At 41.4% G+C, this 16,160-nt stretch overlaps 1 protein-coding gene across 13 annotated transcripts in view; it reads left to right on the forward strand.

Moving 5' to 3' along the window:
- Positions 1-16,160, forward strand: part of ASPH (aspartate beta-hydroxylase) — a 208,930-nt gene that overhangs the window by 129,538 nt on the left and 63,232 nt on the right. For all 13 annotated transcript variants that reach the window (XM_070221499.1, XM_023648544.2, XM_070221503.1 and 10 more), the window contains 2 exons: positions 3,716-3,801; positions 12,540-12,626. In XM_070221499.1, coding sequence (XP_070077600.1) covers positions 3,716-3,801; positions 12,540-12,626 — 173 coding nt within the window. The remainder of the gene's footprint in view (positions 1-3,715; positions 3,802-12,539; positions 12,627-16,160) is intronic.

A 16,160-nucleotide genomic window follows, 5' to 3' on the forward strand; every position in this document is an offset into this window, starting at 1 on the left:
ACCAGCCTATGTCACTCATGTGTAGTTGAAAAAACTGAGGCCCAAAGGAGCCTGAGAGCATTCAACCTGGTCCAGTCATTAGCCCACTGTTTCTGCAGCTAGGCAATGTGCCTCCCAGAACAGGAAGGAAGAGATCTGTTTTTCTAACAATTGGGAAAATTGCTTCACATTTTTTCTACACTTAAAAATAAAAATAGGCATGATAGAACAAAACTTGAATTTCAAAGAGAGCAGCAATAGTTGGGAGCTATTAAATAGAAGATATGTGAAAGATGGAACCAAGTAATTTCTTGGTAATGGATGCTATGAGATTTTAAATATTTTGTCTCTTTTTCATAATGATATTGAAATATTTTGACACTAAGACACATACAGTATGGCTGTTTAACCAACATTATTTTACTGTTGACTATTGTGGACGTCTTGAACTGCCAATAGTTTCTTTTTCTTCTAAATAAATCTCATGTTAACTTTAACTGTATAACATGGGAGACATGTTTGCGGAAACTGATGATGCCAGCAGTAAAACCCTCTACTCAGGACACTGCAGGCTTGCCTGGTCCCACTGGCAATCTGCTGACAGACACTTCCCCAAAATCAAAATGAGCAATTGAGAGGCATAAGTCAGTGCTGAGATGACAAGACACTAGCTCCCACCACTGTAAATCAACAACTCAGTCAAATGTCAATTCATTTTCCGTATCCTCAGCATGTCTGCTAACACGTGATGACACACAGTTGAAAATGCCCATTACAATTTTTTTCACTCTCTGCTTTAGACATTTATTTCTTTCAAGCAAAGAGGGCCTGAGGGTTTGGAGAGGGGAGAAGAGGAAGGTGGAATAAACAAATAAAGGAGCATAGCAATTAACAAAGAGGCACAAGGAATGAAATAAAGGAAAGGTGATTAAAGGACCCACGTGCTTACTGATAGAGCTGCATTGAAGGGTGAGGCTTGGATGAGCAGGAAGAATAGGTGTCTTAATACTGAACTCCAGAATTAGATATTCCCACCCACGCTAGGTGGCGGGGAACAGCCCTGGGTCCCCCAAGTGCAACCCCTCCCTGTAGGATGTGTGATCAGCTCAGCGCAGGATGCATGCTCTTCGGAGGAAGAAAAGGAGTGCAAGTGAGCTACAGCACCTTGTCCCTTCCCCTAACTCAGTAATCAGAGAAGTCACACCACCTCCCCTGTGGGGAGAGGCAAGAGGCTAAGGGTTTCTAGGAAACTTCACTCCTTTTGGAAACCGTATGAGTGGGAAATAAGTGCCCCCTTCCTCCTGTGTGGACAAGAGAGGGGACTTGTCAAGAGACTGACCTTTTTGGAACCTCATCACCACATCTGTGAGGTTAAATTCCCTGTATCCAGGAGGTTGAGAGACTAGAAGGAGACTGGCACAGAGTGAGCGCTAAAAAAATAGTAGCGATTCTGCTCGGTCTTCATTTGCATAATTCCACATGTTCTTTCTTTGCCCTGTTTTACTGGCCTTTTCCAACGGAGTTTGTGATTTGCACAACCAGATGAGTATGGCTCCATCTTCTAAAATAGGGTAAATATGAGAAAGAATAGATCTGTGAGCAATAGTGAATTACGTATCTCATCTACTGAGCTTGAGGTATCTGTGCCATAAATTGTAGGCACTTTAGATTTATGATTTTTGTAACACATGGAAAATTAACTAGTTAATTTGTAGCTCAGTTGGAAAATTAACAGTTAAAGCTCTTTAGAGGGCTGAAGACTGGCACTAAGGAGCACAACATCTCAGGGATCAGCAGAGGACAGGAGCCACAGAGGAGATGGGGAGGAAATGGAGAGGCCAGAGAATAAGGAGGAAAACCGGGAAAGATGGCCATGCGGAAGTCAAGGAGAGGAGCATTTCAGGGAGGAGTGAGCTGTGTCAGCTGCTGCAAAGGGGGCAGGGAGGATAGGAAGAAAAGGCCCTGCAGAGGAGGCCATAGGCATTATTAGCTCTCAGGTACAGACCAGTTAGTATATGCCAGGCACTGTGCTGTTTGCCCACATACGATATCGATTTAGTTCTCAAAAACAGTACATTCATTTAATAGATTAGGGAAGTGGGAGTCAGAAAAGTTTAGTACCAGCTTTGGTCACAGATCCTGGACATGACAGAGCTGGGACTCAGACCTTGCTGTGACTCTTAACCACTGAGCTCCCCTTCCTTCCAGAACACTTGCTTTAGCCCATATGTGGGGTGAGGGAGGCAGGGCTCCGTGGGTCGAGAGAGAGCCAGGCTGAGGGGAGGGGAAGAGAGGATGGCAAGTGGAGGAGGGCAGGCTGAGTTTGGTCTTAGTTAGTTGGTTGGTCTTAGTTGGTTGGTTGATCAGCTTTAAGACACAGAGACGTCAGCTGTATTAAATGCCAATAGGGGCTGAAAGCCAGAAAGAGAATGAGGAGACGTTCAGAGGAGAGGCAGAAGGCAAAGGGCAGGTGTGCGTGTGGAGGGGGTTAACCTTGGGAAGGAGAGACCCTCTTCCTTCGCTCATGACAGGATAGAGCAAAAGTAACTGAATGTGTAGGTTTAATGTCAGAACATTGAGAAAGTTCTCTCCTGACTGTGCTCATTTCTCTTGTCCCCCCTACTCCTCCCCCTGTCCACCACCAGTCCTCTTCTCTATCAGGAACATCTGACTTACCCTTCCAGGGCCTGCCCTTGTCGCTCTCTTGGGTCCTCAGATGGGATTATTTACTCTGGGCTTCCAGGGAACGCTTGATATCCATCCACTCCACAGGCTTCGCTGGGTGTCTACCAGCAGGACCCGCCCTCTCACCTGCTGGCTGTGACTTCATGCTAAATAAGCATGAATCAAGTCAGTTGGCGTCTAAGGCATGCTGCCACTCTGCAGGAGCTTATGGTTTGGAAAGGGAGTAAAATAAGTGCACAAAAGATTATGGTAAAAGTCATATGGAAGAAGGACTAGACCATAAAAGAGAAATATGCAGGGTGCTGTGGACTTCAGTTCAGGTGGGGGGTTAGGGGGGGAAGAGGAAGAGGGAAAACGGAGCACTTGAGTGAGTGATATGTGGGGAGACTTTATAAGGAGTGTGGTTTTGAGCTAGTTGTTGAAGGATGGGCATATTTTCAACTGACAAAGATAAGGAATAGGCCATTTTGTTTGGAGAAAGTAGCATCAGAAATGGCACAAAGCTTATTTGGGGAACATGGGGAAATCCAGTTTGGCTGAAGTATGGAATACAGCTGGAATGGCAGGTCCAGGATTCAAAGGAAGAGGCTTGAGTGCTATGCTAAGAAATTCTGTTTACTTGACTTTTTTGAGAGTAGCTTCCCATTTTTATCTTTATCTGATTAGAAACATTGTAGATATATGCAAAAACTATTTTAAGCAGTCTTTTGGACTTAGCCGAGAAGTGGATCATAAGAGTTTAGAATCGTACCTACCATTTTCACTCCAGAAACTGGGCCAGTATCTCTGAGAGTTTCAGGATACCAGCATCCATCCAGTTTCCCAAGAACACTTTTGGGGATAAGTGAGGGCTGCACTGTCTCCCTGTGGCTTGGCAGTTACTGACTGTGTCATAGTGGATGTGGGTTAGGAGGTGGGAAGGTGAGCTGGGAGTGTGCTGGCTCCTGTAGTTAGAGGTTTGGGACCAACGCTAGGTTTCTCACTACTCATAAATGACTATTCTTAATAGCTGTTTCTCAATAAAAAAATAAAAACCTCTTTTTTCTTTCAGTTAAGAAAAAGAAGCCTAAACTATTAAATAAATTTGATAAGACTATTAAAGCTGAACTTGATGCTGCAGAAAAACTCCGTAAAAGGGTAGGTTGATATTTTTGTTTTGCGCAGAAAATGTGCAATGGTTTAGTTGTTAATTAAACTCAGGCGTTACTCTTGATTTGTTGAAAAAAAAAATGTGAGAGAAACAACCTTTGAATGGAGTGGGTTTTTCCCCAGGCACATCAGCATTCCACGAGAAATGAATCAAATGAAAAGAATTGCAGCTGTAATGGCCAAATGGAAATAGAAGTTACCTTCAGGCCAGCTGACTTGGGAGTCAGCCCACTTCCATCACATTCTAGTTGTGTGGCTTTGGACAAATCACTTGGCCAGTCTGAGCCTCAGTATTGTTATTTAAAAAATGAGAGAAAGAGGGCTAGCCCAGTGGTGCAGCGGTTAAATACACACGTTCTGCTTCGGCGGCCTGGGGTTTGCTGGTTTGGATCCCGGCTGCGGACATGGCACCGCTTGGCAAGCCATGCTGTGGTAGGCGTCCCACATGTAAAGTAGAGGAAGATGGGCACGGATGTTAGCTCAGGGCCAGGCTTCCTCAGCAAAAAGAGGAGGATTGGCAGCAGTTAGCTCAGGGCTGATCTTCCTCAAAAACAGAAAAAAAAAAAGGAAAAATGAGGCTAATAAGTACTCTTCCTGCTTCCTTCTTGGTTTTTGTAGAGATCAAATGAGACTTTTAAAAAAACATCAACACTGTTAAGTACCATGCAAATGGAGGTTTTAATTTTATTGCACCTCGATGCAAAAAGAAAACACAAGTTAGTCCAATACTCTTAGGATATTTAATGTTAGGTGAAATGATGTTAGGTTTAACATTCTTCTCACTTGGGTTAACCTCATGCACCTCCAGTTTTCAGAGTAACTGTTTTATGTTTTGCTTTGTCATTAGTAATATTGTCATTTGTTTCTAGATATTACAGTTTTTGAAAACAGTGAATTGACACTGAATTAAAGTTATTTGTTCTCTTAATTCAGTCATATCCCTCTAATTTTCGGGCCAAATACTTATGATACTGTATTTAATGACATCGTCACTCAGTCGTCTATTTGTTTTTCCTGGAAATTTCTTCTTCTCTACTCTGTCCTTGAATTTATACTTGGTGTAGTGCTCATTAGTTTTCCTGTAAGACGCTTTTTTTCAGTAGACATTGGCTGCAAAGAAAGGGACGAGGGGACTGTAAGTAAATCAGCAAAAACAGTAAGAACACCCACGTTAGGAACTGAAGTGGGACAGGAATGTGCTTCCCACACATTTATTGGAAATGTCCCAGCGAGCATGAAGGCTTCTGTAACTATCATTAGACCAGGTTCCCAAGCCAAAGTTGGCTTATGCTCTTTACCAGCCAATAAAAATGTAATAACCCCAAAGAATATTGCAGCAAAGTCGTTGTTCACTAAATTAACCATATGGAATGATTTCTGAGTCTGCCTTGTTTAGCTTTATAAAATGAAGCCATCTACTAATGTAGGAAATTTGCATTTCTTAATAGAGACGAAGCCGGGATTTCTTTTTCTATCACCTGTTTGGCCTTCTCCACTTTCTCAGTACTAAATGCCATATATGAAAGTATGGGATGCCTATTTCACAGGCGACTTTTGGGATAAAGAACAAATGAACAGCTTTACAATAGAATTTTTATGTAATTTTATAATGAATAGTAAAGAAGGGCTCAGTTATCAAGGGGCACATAAGTCAGTGGGACATAAAAGTGCTAGAACAATCCATGGGGTATTCTCTGATTCTTGCTTATTTGGAGAAATTATGATGCTTTCCTCAGAGAGCACCCTGAATCTATAACAGGGTAAATAATGGAGGAAGAAGTGGCCACAAAGGCAATTCTTGCTTCTGAAACAACAGGGAAGTGAATTATTCCGGGAATCGTCAGCATAATTAAGTCTTTTAGGGTTTTTTTATAGCTGGCATTTTCAAGTGATGCAGCGGATGCACTGGAGTAGCTGAGGCCCATGCTGAGGCACACCTTTGGCAGAGGAGGTGCAGACTAGGTTCACATCCTAGCTTCAAGTACTATGCTATGTGAAAGTCTGAGGCCGCTTTATTTTTCCTTCAAAAGTATATAGATCAGATCACATTTCAATCATCTATTTTTAAAAAATAATGTTTATCGTTTAAAACTCTTTCTTACCCTCAGAAAAAGGATTTGAAATTTTATACTGAAATGTTCATTTATTTGTTGGAATCATTTATTATTATTTTATTATAAGTGAAAAAAGAGAGGAAGGAAAATTTAATAAAGCCAGAGTAATGTCGGCACAGGAAGGTTCACACCACGCAGACTCTGAACGGAGCTAGGCATGAAGTAACCTGTAGGCAGCACCAGGGGAGCAGCGTGTCACTGTAGGGTGAATAGTGTCCAAGAGAATAGCTGTTCTGCACCAAGTCCAGAGAGAAACGTCCCACTGTAGGTCTTCATAAAGGGTACTCTGATGGACTGCGGAACCTCCTCCCTAATGTCACACCAGCAGATTCTGCAATACCTCTGCAGGGCTGTGTCCTAATGTCCTTCAGTGCAGCCACTGGCCTCATGCCAAAGCAGTGGGCCCAAGCCCATGTCTGTCCAGTGAACTGTCTTGGTCCTAGAACAAAATATAAGCTACGTGGAAGAGCAAGTGATTTTCAGGCAGTTCTTCACCAGCGTTGCATCTTGCAGTTGAGTTTTTTTAATAAGAATTGCACAATGGTGTTAGGGACTATATTCTCTAGTAATAACCTGGGAAGGGGAAATTCTTCCAGACTAAAGGCAAACACATTCACATTGCCAGACAGCTGAGGGGAGAACAGGGCTGACAGTCCCTTAGGAAGGACACACAGCCTCTGTCTTAAGGGGATCCAAAGGATGCCTAAGACGGAGCCAAAGTATTCCTGATGTTGATAGCCTTGATGGCCAACTAAGTAGGGAGTCTCAAGCAGGAACAAAATACTTTAGGCATTTTGTTATGAACTCTGCCATTCCTGTGTTTTAAATCTGGTAATGGTGCATTTAGCATAATTTTCACAAAAATAGCCTCAACATTTGCAATTTAAGTTGCGTAAGGCATGTGGTAGGCTGAAAATGGTCCCTCCCCCAACCCCGCCAAATATCCATGTCCTAATGCCTGTAAATGTTATGGTATTTGGAGAAAGGGTCTTTGCAGATATGATTAAGTTAAAGATCTTGAGACGGTGAGACTGTCCTCGGTTATCCAGTTGGGCCCTAAATGGAAAAACGTGTTTCCTTGGAAGAGTGAGACAAAGGGAAATTTGATACAGACAAAATAGGAGAAAGCACACACGGAGAGGAGAAGGCAATATGTGTGTATAGAATTGGAGATTGAAGTGATGCATCCACAAGTCAAAAAATGCTGTCAGGAGGCAAGAAACAGGATTTGCCCCTAGAGCCACTGGAGGCAGCACAGCTCTGCTGACGTCTTGATTTCAGCCCGGTGAAACTGATTTCGGACTTTGTTCTCCAGAGCTGTGAAAGACTAGATTTCTGTTGGTTTAAGCCACCGAGTTTGTGGTAATTTGTTACAGCAGTCATAGGAAACTAACGCAGATTTTGGTACTGGGCAGTGGGGTGCTGCTCTAGCAAATATGGAAAAATTCAGAAAGACTTTGGAATTGGGTAAGGAGTAGAGCCTGGAAGAATTTTGAGGTGCATGGTAGCAAAAGCCTGGATTGCCTTAAGCAGACTGTTGGTAGAAACATGGACATTAAATCTGCTTCTGGTGAGGACTCAGGGGAAGTGAGCAGCACAGTAGAGAAAGCTTCTGTCATCTTAGAGAATACGTATGTCATTATGAACGGAATGTTGATAGAGATATAGACATTAAAGGCACTTCTGGCAAGGGCCCAGAAGGAAGAACATGTTACTAAAGACTGGAGGAAAGGCAGTCCTTGTTGCAAGTATCAGAAAACTTACCTGAATTGTATCTTACAGTCGTGTGGAAAAAAAACTTGTAAGTGATGAACTTGGATATTCAGCGGGGAGATTTCCAAGCAATTTGATGAAAGTGTTTCCTGGTTTCTTTTTGCTGCTTATAGTAAAATATGAGGGGAAAGAGATAAGGAAGGAATGGTAAAGGAAAAAAAAAGACCAGAACATGATTATTTGGGAATTTCTTAGCCTATCCAGTTTGCAAAAGATGCTAAAATTAGGAAATTCACTGTTAGGGAAGTGTACTTTGGAGAGAGGCCAAGGACGGGGCTGGACATCCTTTTCCTGAAAAGATTCTGTGACTCTTAGTTCCATTCAACCATCTCATCAGAAGCCAGGAATAGAGATGAGATTATCCTGGAAGGGTCTGTGGACATGACTCTTGTCTAACGGTGTGAATCCCTGTGAAATACACAAGAGGCCCACAAAGTTTTTGAGAATATTATACCAGCAGAATTGCTGCCACCTTGGACTGAAAGAGACAGAGGACAAACTGAAAAAAGGCTGACAGACTCCCAAAATTCTACAGGCTGATAAAACTAATCAACTGAAAACCCACACTATCCTTTCAATAGAAACAAAAGACAACTCCAAGTGCAGAGCCTTGGACCCAGAATCCAGAGACAAGGACACAATAGCCAGAGCCTGTGACCCAGAGGGCAGAGCCTCGGGGCACAGACCTTAAAACCTAATGGAATTTGCCCGGGTTCATTTTGAAATTGCTTGGAATCAGTGACTCCTTTCTTCCTTCCATTTTCTCCCTTTTGGAATAGAGATGTCTATGAATGTTATCCTATGCTTATTTCACCATTGTGTTTTAGAAGCAGATAACTTGTTTTCTAGTTTTACAAGTCCATAGAGGGAGAGGAATTTTACTCCAGAATGGATTATAACCAAAGTCTAATCCATTGGTGATTTAGATGAATTGAATTAGATGACGAGATTTGCCACTTTGGAGCTGATGAGATTTAGATGAGATTTTAAACTTGAGCTGATGATGTAATGTGTCCAGACTTTGGGGAATGTTACAGTGGGTGAATGTATTTTGCATGTGAGACAGATGTGAATCATTGGGGGCAGAAGGCAGACTCTGGTAGGCTAGAAAATGGCTTCCCCAGAAGATATCCATGTTCTAATCCCGGGACCTGTTAACTTTACCTTATTTGGGAAAAGAGCTTTTGCAGATGTGATTAAGAGAAGGATCTTATGCAGGACATAGTTTCCTGGATTATCCTGGTAGGCCCTGTGATAGTCAGGTTTTCCAGAGAAACAGAACAAATAGGATATTTAAAAGACATTTATTATAGTAATTCACTCACATGGTTATAGAAGCCAAAAAGTCCCACATTCTGCTATCTGCAAGCTGGGGAACCGGAAAAGCTGGTGGTGTCATTCAGTTTGAGTCTGCAGACCTGAGAATTGGGGCCAATGGTGTAAGTCTCTGTCTGCGTCTGGAAGTCTGAGAACCAGGAGTGCTGATGTCTGGGGGCAGGAGAAGATGGATGTTTCAACTCAAGCAAAGAGGGGCTGTTTTCCTTTCCTCCTCCTTTTTGTCCTATTCAGGGCCTCTCTGGATTGGATGATGCCCCCTCACAGTGTTGAGGATGATCTTGTTTATTTGGTCTCCTGATTCAAATGCTACTGTCTTCTGGAGACATCCTCAGGGACATACCTAGAAATAATGTTTTAACAACCATCTGGGCATCCCGTAACCCAGTTGAGTTTGACACAAAAATTAACCATCATAGGCCCCAAATGTGTCCTTGTAAGAAAGAGGCAGATGGAGATTTTATACAGACAGAAGAGAAGAAACATACACACAGGGGGGAAGGTGAGGTGAAGTTGGAGGCAGAGATTAGAGTGATGCAGCCACAAGCCAAGGAATGCTAATAGCCATCAGAAGCTGGAAGAACCAGGGAAGAGATCCTCCCCTAAAGCCTGCAGAGGAAAGGCAGCCCTGCTGACACCTTGGTTTCAGCCCAGTGCAACTGACTGTGGACTTGTGATCTCCAGAACAGCAAAAGAATTCATTTCAGTGGCTTTAAGCCACCAAGTTTGTGTTGAGTTGTTATGGCAGCCACAGGAAACTAAAACAGAGTAGTTAGAAGAAAGTCACACAGAAGAATATGTAACATGAAATCTTCATCCCTTAAAATCCTTAGCAGGAGAAATATAATAGTGGTTTTAAAAACAAACTGTTATCCAAAGTATACGAAGAACTCTTAAAATTCAACAATAAGAAAGCAAGCAACTTGATTAAAAAATGAGTCAAAGACCTTAACAGCAACCTCACCAAAGAAGATATACAGATGGCAAATAAGCATATGAAAAGATGCTCACATCATTTTTTATCAGGGAAATGCGATTAAAACAACAATGAGGTGCCACTGTATACCTGTTTGAATGGCCAAAATCTGGATCACTGATAACACTAAATGCTGACAAGGATATAGAGTAACAGGAACTCACACATTGGTGGTGGGAAGGCAAAATAGTCCAGCCACTTTGGAAGATAGTTTGGTGGTTTCTTACAAAACTAAACATACACTTACAATACAATCCAGAAATCCTGCTCCGTGGTATTTACCCAAAGGAGTTAAAAATTCATGTGCACACAAAAACCTGCGCATGAATGTTTATAGTAGCTTTATTCTTTATTGCCAAAACTTGGAAGCAACCAAGGTGTCCTTCAGTAGGTGAGTGGATAATAAACTAATTCATGTAGACAATGAAATGTTATTCAGGACCATAAAGAAATGAGCTCTCAAGCCATGAAAAGACATGGAGGAACCTTAAGTGCATATTACCTGAAAAGAAGCCAATCTGAAAAGGCTACTTACTATATGATTCCAACTGTATGACATTCTGGAAAAAGCAAAACTATGGAGACAGTGAAAAGATCAGTGGTTGCCAAGGAGTGTAGGGTTCGGGGAGAGATGACTAGGCATAGTACAGAGGATTTTTAGGGCAGTGAAACTACTCTGTATGATATTATAACAGTCAGTGGTGCAGTCAGTACACATCTGTCAAAACCCATGGAATGTACACCACCAAGAGTGAACTCTCAGATAAACTACAGACTTTGGGTGATAACGATGTGTCAGTGGAGGTTCATCAGTTATAACAAATGTACCACCATGGTGCAGGATGTTGATTATAGGAGAGGCTGTGCGTCCGTGGGAGTAGGAGGAGTATGGGAAATCACTATACTTTCCTCTCAATTTTTCTGTGAACCTAAAACTGTTCTAAAACAATAAAGTCTTTAAAAACGTAACATTATGAGAGGGACAGCATGTTTTAAATAGCAATATAGTTATTTCTGACAATAAATATAACTTAGAGAATGTGTTCCTGGCACAATTCAAGTCCCCGTTCTTTTTGCATTAAACTGCCTGTCTGTTGGATAAGAGACTTATCTGGGATGGGTGCCATTATCTTGTGCTGGCACACACATCCCATACACACACCACAATAATAATAATAATAATAATAGCTAACATTGTTCGATGCTTTCTGTGCTTTCTGTGTCTACAAGCACTGTATGTATATTACCAGATTTAACCTTCACAGCAACCCCATAAGGTAGTCAAGTACCCTCATTATCCGCATTTTATAGATAAGGCACCTAAGGCAGAGTCCTAAGTAACTTGCCAGAAGTCCTATACCTCCCAAGTGGCAGAGCCCAGACTCTGACCAGTCCATGGCTCCAGAGCCTGCACTCGTAACCACTGCATACTGCATATATTTTCCACCAGCCCCTCAGCACCACTTATGGGCATGTGAGAGGGCACCTATAGGAATGATTACAAGGAACTTTCATATGGATACTGCCTGACTCCTCTCTGTTTAGTCAAGTCTTTCAGAAGTAGGTGTAAATAACACTTGGGTACTGCTGTACTGTTTGCTTTGCATGGCCACATTTGTGAGGTAAACTTTGTTGTATGAAAACTCACTCAGTGAAGGTCAAAACATATAAACCACAGCGAGCTTGCATTTACATGTAGAAGGAATGGATTTACCAATTTATGGGGAGCTGAAGTGTCTGGGAAAGTTCAACTCAGAAAATCTGTCTCTATCCCATTGTTCCCAATATCCTTGACCTGCCGCCATCCATAGAAATCAGGAGGCATTTGTTTCACCCTGTGGAATGGCGCTGGATGGAGTGAGGTGAGGAGAGGTTTCCTCACCCACATGCCAAGACCCTCACCAAGCTTACCTGTTGTGTGTCCTCTATTTCTTTTCATGCAGTGGAGGTCAAAGACCTATCAAAGGTACTCGGCCCATCTTCTCAAGGGCCCATATGAGCTTTGCGAGGAGTCACATGACACAGAGGCAGTGAGGCTCCCATCAACTAGATTAGTCAAATCAACTCAGGTTCAGAGGGTGACAGGTATCATGGCCAGGTGGCCCTCTCATCCTGCGTGTTCGTTCCCTACTGTTTTAACAGGTGCTTCAGACTTCTCACTGCAGACCCCAAGACATTCTGGCTGCCAGCAGTATTTTTCCCCAACTTAAAACCTGAATATTTTCTTTAAGAATGCATGAAGGAACTGTACATATAGAGGGAAAATACAGTTTCTGTAACAAAGTCTCATACTATACCATTTGTCAGGTTCTGTCTTTTCAAAACTAAAGTATATTTATGTTCATTTCTAGTTTTATATTTGGCATAATACAGTTAATTTTTTTAAAATCTTAGTTAAAATTGTCTTTAAATTCAGAATGGAGTCCAGGAAATTTTGACAAAATTACTTGGTGAATATTAAACAACCATGTTAAATAACATTATACATTCGAATTTGTTGTATTTATGTGAATGCCTCTTCCTAACAGGGAAAAATTGAGGAAGCAGTGAATGCATTTGAAGAACTAGTTCGCAAATACCCGCAGAGTCCACGGGCAAGATACGGGAAGGCACAGGTATTCTAAACCCCTTCTGCTTAGGAAACTGTTTGTGATGTCTTTATGTTCTGTGTAATTGGATTTTTCACCGCCCACAATTTGCGTTTTCTTTTTCCTTTCTAACTTATAAACAGAATCAATTTATCATGCATTTGCATAAACTCAAGCAAGAAATACTGTTTTAAATAAGAAAATTAATTATTGCTATTGTGTACTGGTGAACTCAGTAACATTTTTCTGCTCCCCCTCCATATACCTTCTCTCTAGTTTTAGAAACAAAATAAGAAATGATGCTTTTCTCATTGGTTTCCCATCACCCTCACGTCTCAGTCCAGTTAGACCCGTTACGTAGTTTTCACTTTAGGCTTCTCAGTGCTTTAAGAACCTCAGCTTTATAACTAGAGGTTGCAAGTATGCTTTGGAAAGACTTTTTAAAAATATAAAGTGGAATGTACTTTGTTTTCTCTATAGTTTCATTCGACTGACTTATTTCTTACCAGCTACCTTCTCCCCGTCTCCCACTCCCACCATCTCCTTTCTTATCTGCCTTCCTCCATCTTCCGGCTCCTCATTTCATGAAGCTTTTCCACATTCATTGATGGCTGCGTAAACCCACCGTGTGCCACATAGTGTTTTAGGCCCCGGGATTATCCTGATGAGCACTCTTGAGGTCTCTGTCCTTGTGGATCTTATATTACAGTGGAAGGTATTGTAAAGTTACTCACTCAAAAATTGTTTGATGGAAAGCCACTGTATGCCAGGCTCTGTTCTAGGCGCTGCAGATGCAGCCATTTACAAAACGTGGAATTTTCATTGTAATGGCGAAGGCAACACGTGAGACAAAGAAGTAAAATATACATGCTTGTAGTGATGAGTGCTCAGGAGAACAAAGGCAAAGCAGAGTGCAGCCACAGGACGGGTGAGGGAGTGAGATGTTGGATGAGGTGGCAGGGAGAGGCCTCACCAACGTGGTAACATTTGAGTAAAGCCCTGAACGTCTTTATAAATAAATGTATATTTATAATATAAACAAATGTAATAATAATATAAATGTAATATAAATATATATCTTTATAAATAAATATATATTTAAAGAATATTATAAAGTGTTAACTATATGAGATCATCTTATGTAATAGTGTTTGCCATAAAGAAAGAAAGTGATGGAATAAAGAGCATCGCAGTAAGATTTTTGGCTGCAGGTAACGTGATGGAGAGCGCACAGCAGACAATGTTTTAGATAAGGTGACCAGGAGAGGCCTCTCTAGGGGTGACAAGGTTGTGGAAGGAGCTGTCCAGGCAGAGGTAACAACAGGGGCAAAGGCCGTGATGCAGGGAGACAGTCGTGGCATGATAAGCTCGGGGACAGAAAGAAGGGCATGCAAGGGAGGGTGAAGTGGGACAAGTGAGGCCATGGCCTCACAGGTTATATTCTCCAGGCTGTAGGAAGCCGGTGGAGGGTTAGGCATGGGCGTGACTGTCTGTTTGTTTTTTATAAAGATTGCTTTGGTTGCTGGCTGGAGAATTGATTAGGGGACAAAAGTAGAAACAAGAACAAAGGAGGCTGTTGCAAGTGTACTCGAGATGCAGTGGCTCAGACGCTGGTCATGGCTGTGGAGGTGAGGAAGTGGGCAGAGGGCGGAGCTTAAAGGACTTGCTGATGGGTGAGATGGAAGGGTTAGAGAAAGAGAGGACTCCAGGGGACTCCTGGGTTTTGGTGAGGCCTACTGAGGAGAGGATGAGTCTAGTTACTGACCGGGAAGACTGGCAGAGGAACAGGTTTGGGGAGGTGCAGAATCAGGAAGCTTCTAGTCCCTTTAAGTTTGTGATACCTAGCAGACACTCAAGTGAACGTGTCAAGTAGACCATTGGATTTATGGAGTCTGGAGCTCAGGCAAAAAGCCAGGGCTGACAAAGTTGTCAGCAGTCAAGCTCCTACAGCCCCACCTTGGGGGAGAGATGGTCAGCCTTGCTGGGAACAATAGATTCAGAGCTACAGAAATTTCCTAGACCAAGAAGAAACTGACAACACCCCTTGGGAGGGAGTCAATGCCATCACTTGTGTATGACACACAGGAACTAACACATCTTTAGATAAAGCAAGTATGTTTTGCTCTGAACTAAAGTTGGCCACCATTCAAGATCCAGATGTTCAAATTCTTCCTATCTCCCCATTAAAAACTTAATAAATTATTAATTAAATTTTAATAAGTTTGTGAAAAATTAATGCAAATAAGTTCCTCTTATCCATCATACAGAACAGGTTTAGCAGACAACCACTGTATCATTTTTGTAAATTAATTTGGTCAGTAATCCTCCAAAATTGCTAAATTGTATTGTTAGTAAGCAAGGGAGAATGTACTTGTTACCAAAAGACCATGCCTGTTCCAAAAAGTGATGTACTTTGTCACTAGTATTGACAGTCATTTGATTAAGGAAAACATAGTAACTGGAGAGAATAGTGACTGATGCAAATACTAACTTAATTAGGGCAAAATGTTTTGTGCCTTAGAATTTTTCTTTATATGTGATGTTAATTTGGGTACCAAAGTCTAAGGAAATGCAGTGCTTTTGGCACATGGTGATTGCTGTATTTCTGTCCTGGTTTAACAGTAGGAATTTGAGATTTAGGCCTCAGGCAATATTTTTTTATCTCTAAACTGTTATGCTTCAAGGTATTATTGATATTAATGTGGCATAAAGCAAGCTTTAGGCATGCTAAATTAAATTTTAATAGGGTCATTTAAAGGAAATTTTAAATTCATAAGAGTTTTAAAAATAAAAATTCACCAGAAGGTGGATTTTATAGGGAGGAATAAGTGATGGCTTTTTCATTCTTGGTTAGCAGATTAAATAATTACTTTGGAATATCCCACAAATTTAAAAAATTCAGCAACATCTAGTTAAATATAAACTACAGTATCTATCATTTCTAAAGTAGCACCGACACTATCTTATTCTTTGGATCATTGTGAAAATCAATTTTGACAAAGTTCCCGCAACGTCAGACACAAAATCTTGAATTATAAACTCAATTCACACAACTACGTAAACCATTAATGCCTCTGAGGCAGAAAATGACATATCTCCTAGGAAGGTTGAATGAGTGAATTAGTTTGAGTCAACAAAAGGCTGTGCGATGTTAACATCCTGTAGCAAATGTCCACTTTCAGCTGCAATCATTTTATCTACAGATGCTAAGCTGATAAAAATCAATGTGTACAGTTTTGATTTTCAAAGCAAACCCTATCAGTTTCATTCAAGAGATTTTAAAGAATTATGTGCCATTTTAATACCGATATTTTTCCAATTCTAGAAGTTATAAAATGTTTATACTTCATTAAAATGGAAGACCTTGGGCTGGAAGGAGAGGAGGGCACAAGGGATGTAGATTGTATCATCCTTCTCTCTTTTCAGGTTGGGTTTAGTTAGATATTTATTCCTAGCTCTATAAAGAAGGATTACCATGGTGGGCATTTGTCCTTGCCATAACCTTGAAGAGACCCTCCAGTTCCAGGGTCTAATTCTTAGCTTGAAGAGGCTACCAAATGG

This window comes from Equus caballus, chromosome 9 (assembly GCF_041296265.1).
Source record: "Equus caballus isolate H_3958 breed thoroughbred chromosome 9, TB-T2T, whole genome shotgun sequence".
Taxonomy (NCBI): Eukaryota; Metazoa; Chordata; class Mammalia; order Perissodactyla; family Equidae; genus Equus; species Equus caballus.